This window comes from Epinephelus fuscoguttatus, linkage group LG10 (genome assembly GCF_011397635.1).
Source record: "Epinephelus fuscoguttatus linkage group LG10, E.fuscoguttatus.final_Chr_v1".
NCBI classification, from domain to species: Eukaryota; Metazoa; Chordata; class Actinopteri; order Perciformes; family Serranidae; genus Epinephelus; species Epinephelus fuscoguttatus.
The window spans coordinates 18,876,294-18,889,353 of record NC_064761.1 but is presented as its reverse complement, the minus strand read 5'-3'; the positions used below and the strand labels follow the sequence as shown (position 1 = coordinate 18,889,353).

General features: G+C 40.6%; 1 protein-coding gene across 1 annotated transcript in view; it reads left to right on the top strand.

Annotated features, from left to right (window-relative positions):
* Window positions 1-13,060, top strand: part of LOC125896213 (homer protein homolog 3-like) — a 77,350-nt gene that overhangs the window by 49,609 nt on the left and 14,681 nt on the right. The window contains 2 exon segments of the mRNA XM_049588607.1: window positions 160-296; window positions 10,081-10,237. Of these exon segments, the coding sequence (XP_049444564.1) occupies window positions 160-296; window positions 10,081-10,237 (294 nt within the window).

Genomic DNA, 13,060 nt, shown 5'->3' with positions numbered 1-13,060 from the left:
CTACAAGAAACATATTTTCCTTTCTAGTTTTCATCACTTACACTAAAGGTGCTAATACAGAATGAAACTAATGCTGCGTTAACAGGGCTGCTATTGATTTCATTTCAGCTTTAAAATAGAGGCAATGTCCTGTTTCTGTTCTCCTCCCTTTTGTTTCAGCAGTTATCGGAGGACCGCCATTCTCCACCGCTGCTCACAGTCAATGGGCCGGGCGAGGAAAAACTATTTCGCAGCAAGAGCGCCGAGGTGCAGCTGACGGCTGAGAAGGAGAGGGTGAAGAAGATGTTGTCTGAAGGGTAATGACAATGTTTTCTTTACTTCAGAAGGGCGTTTATACCTCATGCTTCTGATCACAGGCCTATTGTCTGAAGAAAAGAAAGCTTAGTGCCCATAGTTACTTTATGACAAGCCATGACATTAGGGCAGTATTGTCAACAGTTTTTACACATCTTCACTGCTATCTTTGAGAAACACCTGACACCTGGTGGGTAGGTCTGTTGGTCCTTTATGTACTGTAGCACTGGGTTCAGTGTGCTGTAGAATGTCCAGAGATTACAAGACAAATCATATCTCAGCCTCTCTACATGAAAGACAGCTATAAGTTCTCTCAAACAGGTTTCAAACTGGGGAGTCAGATTTCCAGAGTTATATGCATCTCTTGGAAATTAACATGCCATAAACCAAGACTGAGCGGGTGTTATGGTCCGGCTTTTCCAATGTTGTGGAATGTCCAAGCAGAGCTGTTACCGAGTCAGGAGTTAAAGTAACCTTTAAGACATTAGAATAATATTGAAACAAAAGACACCAAAAATTATGTAAATACTCTCAGCATCTATCTATCTCAGCATCTGTTGCATCTATTGCATAAAGGTGATAGATCAAGGAAAATGTGTGCAGTCTAGCCTTAGTCATGTAGATTATGTGTAACTTTGATATGGATCAGTTGTAGCCTAGATTTAACAGAACAAGGTTTTGTTCTTATTAGTGCTTTGTTCCAAATGTCATTATTAGTTTCAGTGTTTTATTTTAGTCATGGGTTCTCCTAATTTGTTTGAAAAGATTTGCAGGAAAGACGCAGTACGGTTTTTAGCTTCTGGGGAGGGGGGGGGGGCAGCAAAAGTCTGAGTATTGGATTGTCTTCAGGTGGGAATTCAAAGGACAGAATGTCTTGTCAAGCATTATTTCTAAAGAATCTAGTTTTGAACAGTGAGAGTTTTGATAATAGTTGATCAAACGATGTTGAAAATGTCTGCTTGTGTAGAGATCTTTTTATAATGACTATTCCTTTTTTGGTCCTTTCTCTAAAGGCAACATCTGAAAAAGATGAAGAGAATGCATGGTTGTGCCAAATTGGAGCGTGTATTGATGTTTTTGGAAGCTCACAGAATTTCCTAATTTGGTGCCAGATTGTCTGAGCGTTTGACAGTGTAAAGCGGTTCTCTGTGAAAGTGGCAGGAGGTGTAGATAATGAGAAAAAGAAGAGCAAGAGAGAACGTCTTAAGGGCAAGTTTTTTGTTTTTTTTTAACAGGCAGCCACTGAGAAAAGGTTAGATCTTTCTCCTCGTTCAAATACATACTGCCAGTATATCATGACTCTGATGGTAAAAACATGGTAACCCCAGGCCACCATATTCCCTGGGTTTCTGAAGGTGGCCTTTTGAGGTTCTATTTGCTTTATATCCCCAAATTAATGGCATAACTACAGAGTCAATTGACTTAAAGTAAAATCTAGGGATGAAAATAAAGATATTCTGAAATAAGTACAGAAATCTCAGCAGGGAAACCATCTTAACAGCAACAATATTCTCTTTTAACTTGTTCAACCTTTCAGTGAAATTGATTTAAAAAGTCAAGAGTCCTGGGACATTTGGATAATTTAATGCCCAAATACTTCATACAATATGAGGCTATTCTTAATTCAGTGGTATTCAGAAATTGAGGATCCAGGTTTGCTGTAAGTGAGATAAGGTCACTTTTCTGACAGTTTATGGTGTAACCTGAGTCTTCTCTAAAAGAGTCACTGGATTGGATGGGGACAGATTGTTCGGAGTCACATACAAAGAGCACAATGTCATCAACGTAAAGTAAAATCATGTGGTCTCCCCCCACCCAGTGTTACAGGCTTGATAAGTGTGTGCTCCTTTATGCTGATTGCCAGAGGCCCAATGGCCAAGGCAAAGAGAAGCAGCGAAAGGGTTCAGCCCTGCTGAGAGGAAAGGGGAGACAATTTATCCTGATTTGTGAGGATGGAGGCAGCAGGATTAGAAAATATCAAGTGCACCCAGAGACTGAAAGAAGCACCAAGACCAGGGGCGTCAGTAGCGTAGTGGATAGTGCCAGCGCCCCATGTACAGAGGCGATGCCTCGATGCAGTGGTCGCAGGTTCGAGTCTGGCTTGCAACCATTTACTGCATGTCACCCCCCGCTCTCTCTCTCGCCCCATTTCACTCTGTCCTATACATTAAAGGCAAAAAAGCCAAAAAAAATAAGCACCGAGACCAAACCTCTCCAGAACTCTGAGTAAATGCCTCCACTCAACCTGGTCCAAAGCCTTTTCAGCATCAAGGCACGAAATGGCTTGTCTTGATGATTTATCAAATGTGTAATGCTGACATTTTTTCTGAGCTTAAAAAATAGAATCTGTTGTTGATAAACCTGGTCTGATCTGTATGAATATTAGATTCTGTGCACTTATTTAATCTGCTTTCCAGAATTTAACATTGAAATTGGCCAATTTTAAGCAGGGCTAGTAAAAGCACAAAAGTGTTATTAGCAAAATGTATGTAAAGATATGCTTTGCTAACCTGGAAATCCAGATGCCCCGCCCCTAGCAAATTCGAATTTGCACTGCACAGGAATCTGGCCCTGATGAGCAGAGCCCGCTGAATCACCAATCGGACCAGTCAGATCAGTCTATCTGACAGAGGCGGGCTCTGGGTGGGCATAACATGATGAAGACAACGCTGCGCCGTAGGAGTCGAAAACTAAATAGCCAGGATGGCAGCTGCTGAAGGACCGCGTCCATTCAGTTTAGCTTTGGAAGAGACGCTAAGCCAACTACACTTATCTTTTTCCTTGGGAGAGGAACAGAAGACTGCCCTAGAAGCCTTCGTTTCCAGGAAGGACGTTTTTGCTGTTTTGCCGATGGGATACAGCAAAAGCATAATGTATCAGTTAGCCCCACTGGTCAGCAAACCAATGGGGCTTAGTGCAATGAATACGTCACCTTGTGTTTTGCTCTGATTGGCCATGGTGCTATCCAATTCCGTGTGGCGACATTTGAAATACCTCAGTTAGTGCCACCCCTTGGGTAGGAAGGGTGTATTGGTGAGGGCCAGACTCAAAGTCTTTTTAGATTTGAGTCTGGATTTCCAGAGACACTGTGCAAAAAACGCAAATATATTAAGGTGAAATGCCAAAGGAGTGAATCTGTGGTTTGCTTTTACTCTCAGTTTCACATAGTATACCTTTTAAATAATCAAAAGTAGAAGTACCCATAATGCACAATGTCTCATTTCAAAGTGTTATATCATCATAGAAAATGACATTATTTTGTTTCTATCAATAGTGAATACATGTAAGAGCAATATAATGTTGTAGTTTGTCAATGTGGAGCCAACTTGATACTTTGCATGCTACTAGGTGTAAGCATATCATGTGTTTTTTTTAATTTTAACAAGTACCTAGTAACTGTATCAGTCAAATAAATGTAGTGGAGTGAAACATACAATATTTCCTCGTTGGGATGTAGTGAAGTAGATGGAAAATAATGTAATGTCAGACTGTAGTAGTACAGTTGAGTACATGTGTTTGGTTACTTTCCACCACCGCCTTATAGTTTTACATTAATAAATTGAAATGATCAGAACGTGTGCTCAGACCTTGAGAGGATCTCATTAAAAGCACTTTAGGAGACTTTAAAATTTTTATTTTCATTCGACATGCTGCTCGTGCATCAAAACAGCTTCTATGCAGTAATCCTTCAAACATTCCAGACCACTCTAATCAATATAATAAATTCATAATTATAAGGCGAATGTTAGCTTTCTTTTCCTCTCAGAGGGAGCACAACATTATATAAGCTGGTGCACTCCCACGATCAACTGTATCTGTAGATCGCTGTACATCACATGGTATGTTCAGTGTGATCTGTTCAAATCAAGAGACACAGGAACATTTCCATCATGAGGACTGTTTAAATATGTCTCACTGATGTTTTTTTTTTATGTTCTTCTTTTTGCTCAATATAATATAGATGAAAAAAAACTTTTATTCTAGTGCAGCTATAACAATCATCCGACAACACACTTAGATTTTATTTTGGATATTTATTTGACAACACAAGGCAGAGAGACAAAAACATGAGGAACAGAAAGCGAAGGACATCATGCAGTAAAATGTTATGCTCGGAGCTTCTGATGTCTATGAAAGAATATTTGGCTTGCAGCAACACATACACCATAAAAACAACAGTCTATAGCAATAATACACAAAACACAGAGACATAAAGCACGCATTGATAGAAAACAACGGAGAGAGCAGCAGATGTGAGTGTGTGGGAGTGCTGGAATGGAAATGTTATCTGGTAGAGTTCAGAAAGTTTACTACAAAGGTTGTAATCCCGTCTCTAACCCTGAGCTTGGCTATGTGAGCAGATGGAAATACCCCGAGCACTTTGTTGAGCTCTGTATAGTGAAGGAAATTTACTAAAAGCCTGTCCTCGCAACGATTATAAGAGCATTTAAAGAGTGAATACTCTGCTAAGGCTTCACAATTTGACAATATTTATGAAATGTTTGTATCACAATGCTTTTTCATAAGTGTTTCAAGTGATTTTATTAGATCATGAGAAAATAGCAGGAACAAACTTTTCTCATTTTTCCTCTAGCCCATATGGTCCAACTTTTCACCAGAATTCACTGAAAGCTGTTCACAGGTTTTTGAGATATTCCTTTGACAAACAAAGCTGAAAACATGACCTCATTGGCACAGGGAACAAGTTTTGTAGAGACAGGACTCTGGATTTACTGTACAAACAACACATACTGTTATCCATCCAGAGAGCCGAGCTGGTACCCACACTACAACTGAGGGGGTTCTTTTTGAGCTGCTGTTTGATAAAGGTGACACATAACTGACAGCAGGAAATAAAAAAATATTTTGTAAACCGGAAATATTTGTGTTTCACTAAGGTGTGGCTGAAGCACAGAGGAGCGCCACATTCCTACTGACTGAGATGCTGTAGCCACAGTGAATCCAAATTTAAAGTGCTATGCTAAGTGATATTTTCAGCGATTTATATCAAGTTAAAGATCATGGTTTATCTCTCTGGTCTGCTACTTCACAGTTTTCACTGTCAGAGCTCTCGTGGCATTGTTTTCAGCCACAATAGGATATGTTATCAGTGAAACAGCTCTAAAATCTCACTTTACATGACCTGCTAGGCGCCAAACAACAGGCAGACACAGTTAGCAACTATCTGGTTAACATAAGCCCATCTAACACTTTTGATATGGTACCTTTGGAACCACAAGTAACCCTTCAGACATGGTACCTAGACCCTAGCGTTTCAACTGCAAACTATGGGTAGGGTTGTTGTCACTCACTGCTCCGTCCAGCACTCCTGTATTAGTCTGCACCTCATTTATCATCCACAGAATGAGGCTGCACACTGACATTTTGAGAGCAAAATAAAACAGGCTGCAGTGAGAGTCTCTCTCCATGGGATATTTAAAAATAGCAGGTTTGTGCATTTAGTCCTTCTAAGGTAAGCTCAGGGGTTTAGTGTTGCCGGAGTCAACAGGAACGACGTTCAAACATTGCTGGCAGTCACCCAGTGTAGTTTAAAGTCCGACTGTACTTCATAGCAGTGTTTAGTACCAGATCTGTGTGCTAGGTACCCCAACAGAGGGGGGACCAAAAATGGGGATGTACAGAACGGTTCCATTGGTACCATCCACAACAGTAGAAACGGGAAAAAAAGCACACCAAATTGAATTGAACTGTACCGTACCGTACTGCTGAGTGAAAACTGGGCTATAGTGGACCATTTAGCAACTAGAGAGACAGATACTTCCCTCAGGAGTTGGTAGAGACCAAAAACAGAGCTAAAAGAGAGTTCATTTAGGACTTACATTCACCACATTTTCAGAAACTCGACTCCTGAATGATAATGTTGCTCCATGACTGCAGGATTTTTAACTGTTTGCCAACAACTGTGCCAACTGTTTTTTTGTTTTGTTTTGTTTTGTTTTTTGTTTTTTTGATTGCTGTAGTTGCTCTGTGTAAGCAAGTTCAGTAGCTCAGTCCATAGGGACTTGGGTTGGGAACTGGAGGGTTGCCTGTTCAAGTCCCCATCCGGACCAAGTATGGAGCGTGGACTGGTAGTTGGAGAGGTACCAGTTCACCTCCTGGGCACTGCTGAGGTGCCCTTGAGCAAGGCACCAACCCCCCCCCCCAAACCGCTCAGGGCGCCTGTCCATGGGCCCCTCACTCTGACATCTCTGCACTTAGTGCATGTGTTGGTCCTGTTTGTGCATATGTGTATTTCGGACCTGTGTGTAATTGATAACAGAATGAAAAAAATTAATTTCCTCTCAGGGGGATTGATAAAGTATATATAAAAAAAATAGAAGCTGTAGGCATGTCGACGTTGTTTTTATATCGTATTCATATTTGACAGGCCAAAAACTTCACTTACTGCAGGTGAAAAGGGATACTGCAGCAGTCTAATAAATACCTCACCCCTCCCAGTGACCATTTGTTTATCAGTTACTGACCCGTGTTACACTGAATCTGTGAAGAAAACTTTGTTTTACTCATATGCCTCCATGGTGAACGAAGAATCCAAAAAACACAGAAGTTCTTGATGAATTGGAGTAAATCGGGGCAGCATTTAACAGCATATCAAAGCATCCATTTACAAAGTCACACAACTTGTGCAGTATAATCCAGGTGTCATTTATCCAGCTGTATGCTGCTTATACCCAAACACATGCTTTTTTACTCAAACCTTACTATTTGAAACACTTCCACGTAAACATCCTCTTGCAGAGATAAGTTGTGTGCCTGGGCAAGGTCGTTCATTTGAGCTCACCTCAATGAAATGCATGAGCAGAGTTCAAATACATGCATTTGTCCGGACGCGCTAGTTGTATGCAGCAGAGTATGAAGAGAGGGAGGACATGCAGTGCTGGGGTTTATTAGGACCAGATGAGCCAGGGATTTTGGTGCTTAACTTGTACTAGACTAAAAGTCACGAAAAACAAACAGTTTCTTTAACAGCAGTGAATGAATGCTCTCCTGAGAGGTAACAACTCACCCGAAGCATCACAGACTGGCTGCTCTGGGGTGTAAGAAAAGCTCACTTTCAGCTCTTAAGAAAGCTAATAGCGTTGATAAGCTAGAAGAGCAGAAATGAGACAATCAAACAAAAAGTGTGTGTGTCGGTGTGTGTGTGTCCATGTCTTAAGATCAGCCAGGCCTGACTGGCGCTGAATTTAGCAGCTCATAATTATCATCATTATGGTGCCCATTATTGATCACTCAACCTTCCATCTGAGACCAGGAAGCAGAAAAAACACTCATACCCGGCTGCTTTACAACCTATTATCCCAACAGTTTCATTTTATGATTGTCATAAGCCTACGCAGGCTTTTTCTTCCTGTTGCTATGGTGAGTAGTTTTATGGTTGCCAAGCCATTAGTTTGGTCGTCATGACAAAGACTCTGTTTCCTAAACCGCATCTTCTTATGTGATAGCTCTCTGGTTTATTAAATATCCCACCTGGATCCTGACCTTTTCTGTCACACAGAACCTGATCCATCTCTCCCTGTGTTGGTTTATTTCTCCCCACAGCACCCCCTGTTCTCTGTAATTCTCCACTGTAAAAGGAGCACACTGTTCGTTCTCTTGCAGGGTATAAGCCAAATTGTTTTAAAAAATGCACACAAAAACACCCCAGAAAACAAACCACACTGACTAATGTGTTATATATTTTTTAAACTGGGCAGGACAGGAGCATCTGAAACCACGGTGGACTTATTAGTTCATAAAAAGATTTGTGCAGGATTGCATTGTAAGCATGAATGACAAAAGAGAAATGACAAAGAGAGAGAGAATATTTAAAGGGGACTTCTTATGCTTTTCCTTATCTTCTGTCATATATAAAATATTGCAGTGTTGGATGTTCACATTAAACACAGTGAAAATTTCAAATAATAAGGTGATCATATGTAAAAGTAATCACTGTGAGGAAAAACCTCTTGCTTCCCAAAGTTTGAAATTTCTCCTCAATTTTGGATCATATCCCCCTGAGACCCTGTGTCCTAGTGTGAGGACGTCACATTTTGGGTTGACTTGACCTTGTACTTCGTTCTACTTAACTTGTTGTCCCACTTGACCCACTTTTTTTGTGCCATCTAGTGGTAATAAGAGCACAGTACACTAACCTATAGCCCTTTTTAGATAGGAGTTGTCCAAATTTGCAGGAAAGCCCAATCAGTCTTTTTTCAGCATTGGCAGTATGAAAACAAAATCGGGAGTGCGGCAAAATGCTGTCTACCTGCTTTTGTTTATACAGAATGCGCCTTTTTCGGGGCAGTGGGGGGCGTGAGCAAGTAACAAAATGTGTTGCTCAGCGTGTGGCGTAAACAGTGACGTGGGAGAGAAGCCGCGGCTGGTCAGTCCTTCGGTGATTCTCTCTTAAGTCGGCCTGTCCTTCACAGTTCCCATTATCTGACGATTAATGGCCTCTTCATTTGCGAGGGCAAGGAGGGCGCACAATTCCTTGTCTCCCCAGTTGCTCATCTTTACAGTGTCTGTCAGGTTTGCGTTTCCCTCTTGCTACTAGCTACTCGCTAATTCCTGCTATCAGCTGTTTACTGTTTATCCACCACGAGTGGGTCGCCCATGCGGCGTCATCAACAGCTCCTCCCATGAGTCTTCAACAGCCCCTCCCGTTGCGGAAGGCCGTCTCGGTCTGTTTAAACTAAAAGGGTTCTGCCAATATGTCCACCCTACGAGGCAGAAAATTGGGCACCTCGGATCAACTCGCCAATCCGGCTCTGTGTCTAGACGCTCGCAGCTTTCCGGCAAAAGCAACAGTAACAAGATAAGACACTGTTAATTATGAATTACTTGACACTGTTCGAAGACATTTGGATTTAATTATCACTGACAATGTTTAGTTTTTTTTTATACTTATTGGATCCGATTGATCCCAAATAGGTAGGAAAAATTAAAATTGCAAACAAAACAAAAGTTCGGGTCTCATGAGGATATTCCTACTGAAACAAGTTTGATTGTGATCTTATAGAAGCTTTTATTGCTGATTTTTCATAGTAGAAAGTGCTGCTATACTCAGTTACAGTCATTGTTCCAACTGCAGTGACGGTACAGAGACACTGAGATATGCAAGACTGGGAAACACAGACCAATCAGAGCAGACTGGACTTTTTTGGGACAGGGTCTTTAAGAGACAGGCGATAAAACGGAGACAGAGGAGGAATACAGATGTTCCAGCACAGACAGAATGAGGAAAATAAAGTGTTTTTTTAAACATTAAATCATTTTAACATGTTCTAGAAGAAACCCAAAATGCAAGTATGAACCTGAAAATGAGCACAATAGGTCCCCTTTAAATGATTAAAATTATAGGTCAAAAAATAAAAAGGTAATAAAAAGTCACATTTAAGGGTAATTTACAAGTCTGTGAATGAATCTGATTCTGTGTTAAACTTCTCTGAAAACCTCATTGCTCTTTAAATCAAGTAAATGTCACATCAAATGTCTCCTAACAGCTGGTGCAGCATGATATAAATGTTTCACTTCATTACCTCATTATCCTCTGCATTTTCCTCATCAGCAAATCTTCTTTCTGACAGTGTAACAGTCGACCAGCATCACGTCTTAAAAGCTGCACTAATCAATATTTTTCATATTAACAATCGATCAAATGAATATGTTAAATATGAAAGCTCTGATTTTAAAAAATGGCTCAGATATACTGATAACCTCCTCAGAACCAAGGAAAACAGATGATTCCTGCTTTAAGTTAAGTCTCTGCGTCTGTCCCCTCAGGTCTGTGTGTGAGATAAACCTGGAGGCTGAACTCTTCACCCTGCAGGACAGTAACTCCAAGCTGGTGGAAGCACTGGAGGAAGCCAACAGCAGCGTGGAGCAGTGGAAGAAACAGCTGGCTGAATACCAGGAGGAGACGGATCGCCTCAGAGACCAGGTGATGCACAGAGAGTGGACAAATGAACACCTCATAATACAATATCCCTGCAGCTAATAGCTCATGGTGTTTGTGGTCAGGTGTTGATGATTTCACTTAGCGGTCATTTCTGAGGGTGCAGTTTGAAGTGTTACAAAGCAAATACTCTACTTAACAACATTTTGAGAGTTACTCTTGACTCATCTCATCATTTTTAAAGTGTTTGCACTGAGTGTTTGCACCAGCAGTCCAGGTCACAATAAGCAATGATGCACAACAAGCTTTCACAGTATGAGAGGATGATTATTTCCTTATTCTGGGACACTTCAAAGTGTATTATCACACCATGACCAAAGGGATAAAAGAGGCTATGTTTCAATAGTTTGTAATCTGTTTAACCCATTGTTGGCTCAGTTTCAACCGTGAGAGTAGCGTGAAGCATCAGTGGTTTTGCCATGGTTACTTGCAGTTTCAAATACTGTGCCTTGAGTGGCAGTTTTCCAAGTTTTGTTTTTGTTGTATTTTTGCAATCAGAATTGAGGGTCTAAAATACAGGTTCCCAACCTGGGGGTCCTGACCCCCACTAGGGATCACCAAAGCTTGATAGGGGGTCGCAAGGCCTTTTTAGTTTTAAGGGGTAAGAAAACTTTTTTTTAAAATAATATACAGTAGTAGCAGTAAATGCTGTATCTCTACATTTCATTCATTTCTGTGAGAAAAGCTAAATGAGTTTGTTATTTTTAAATATAGATTATTATTCAAGTTGTAAACTTTAAACAAAGATCTTACAGGATAAGGGCACCGTGTAGCTACATTCACAGAGCCTTCTCTCTCTGCTCAACAGCCTTGTCCTGTATTAAATAAAGTACATAGTTAAAACAACCAAAGAGCTGATAGAACAAGGGTCAGGGAGAAAAAAAAATAAGGCTAGTATAAGTTAAATTAAATTAAAAGAATTATGTAAAAAAAGTTCCTACAAATATCAGGAAACCCCATTACTGATTAAGTATTCACTGGATATAATCTGCTCAAATTATTATTGTTATTATTATTATTAGATTTTTAAAAAATATTTAATTAATTAATTATTTATTTATTTTTTTTAAGATAGGAAAGTCTAGCATGAAATTGGGAGAGAGAGAGAGAGAGACGGGGCGACACGCAGCAAAGGGCCTGAGTTGGAATCAACCCACGGCTGCTGTGGCAAGGACATAGCCTTTGTACATGAGGTTGCCACAAGCTCACCTGGTAGAGCTGGCGCCCCGTGTACAAAGGCTAAGTCTGTTCAAATTAATCCAAAGTGCTTGTTGTAGGGGAAGTGGGTTCAAATTGTACAGGTTATCACTTGTTCTGTACTGTTATTGTTATGCACTGAATGTGATTTGAAATTCCATGATATATGTAATTTAGTCGGGGGTCATCAGTTTATTCAATGATAGAAAAGAGGTCCCATAAGGAAAAAGGTTGGAAACCACTGGTGTACAAAGATGCCGTTTTTCTGGACAGATTTTTGGCTCTATGAGATGCATTTAAAATTGACTTGACTGTAGCACCACGTCAGAACCATTGTTCCCCTGCAAATTAATCAGAAATAAGTATTTTCTGTTGTCTTCGTATAGATTAGTGTCACAGGAGGTCCAACAGTCAACACTTTAGTCACCAAAGATAATTTAAAGAAATGCAAATATGGCAGCTACTTGCATAAAACAGGATGGTTCACCTCAATAAGCCTGGACAGACTTCCTGTTGTATTTCACAGTGCTGAGTTAAGTGTTTTCATATCAGTGCTGCATTATGTGATGCTCTGCTTCCTGCCAATCATTTCATACCCAAAGGAGGAAATATGTCCTCCAGCAAATCTCTGCAAAACAAGTCACTCAATAAACATCCCTGTCTTTTATTTAGGGCATCTACACCCACTGCATAGTCATTCTCTTTAGTGTAGTTTAAATATATGTGATCATAACACATAAAGAAAATTTAGTACACCTAAGACTTTTATTAGAGTATGTATTACTGGGTGAATTATAAACTAGGCTTATTAAAAGGAGGTATGATTAAGGTCCTCCATATGGCTTAAAATGACAATATTTAAATATATTTAAATCAAAGCAGAAACTCAGTGTATGATTTCACTCTGTGAAACATTTTCCGTTCTTTCTCTCACTATGTGCCTGCTCAGATAGCAACTGGATATTATGCAGATATTTTTTATTCATACATCTACAACTATCACACTAAAATCCCCACATGGACTTGGTCTCTTCCAAACTGCAGATGCATTTTTCATCCAGCCCCGCCTCCTTGAGATATTTCTGTTGACAGGCTCCCGTGATAATCGCAGGGCCAGAACGCAGACATTTCATCTTTAATTTAGGGAGAGAAAATTATGCCCTTGGTCAAGCTTAAAAAGGCATCTTCAATGTGACAGTGCTGCCGCAAACCGGCCTGCCACGAAACTATTACCACTGGTGACAGAAAACTGGCCCTTTTATTTTTAGCGCACTCTGTGGTTTCATTTATCTCTACGAGACCAGGTGAAGGTTAACCCCCCCAAACACACATGCAGCTACACACACACTGCAGCAAAGTCAACCAGGTGGCTGGAAGTAGAGCAGGCCTCTAGGGTTTGGCAACGGGGTGTTGAGGGGGGCAGGGATTTTTTTTTTTTTTTTTTTTTTGGGACAGGACACCCTATACTGCCCACCATCCTCCCCCCTCTCTGCCCCAGTTAGAGGAAGAAGATAAATCATCATAGGTGCAGAAGAAGAGAGGTTGGCTGGCTTTTCCCTCCCTCGTCGCACTCTCGGCTTCAGCCATGTTTGTGTTCCACCACGGCAGAGG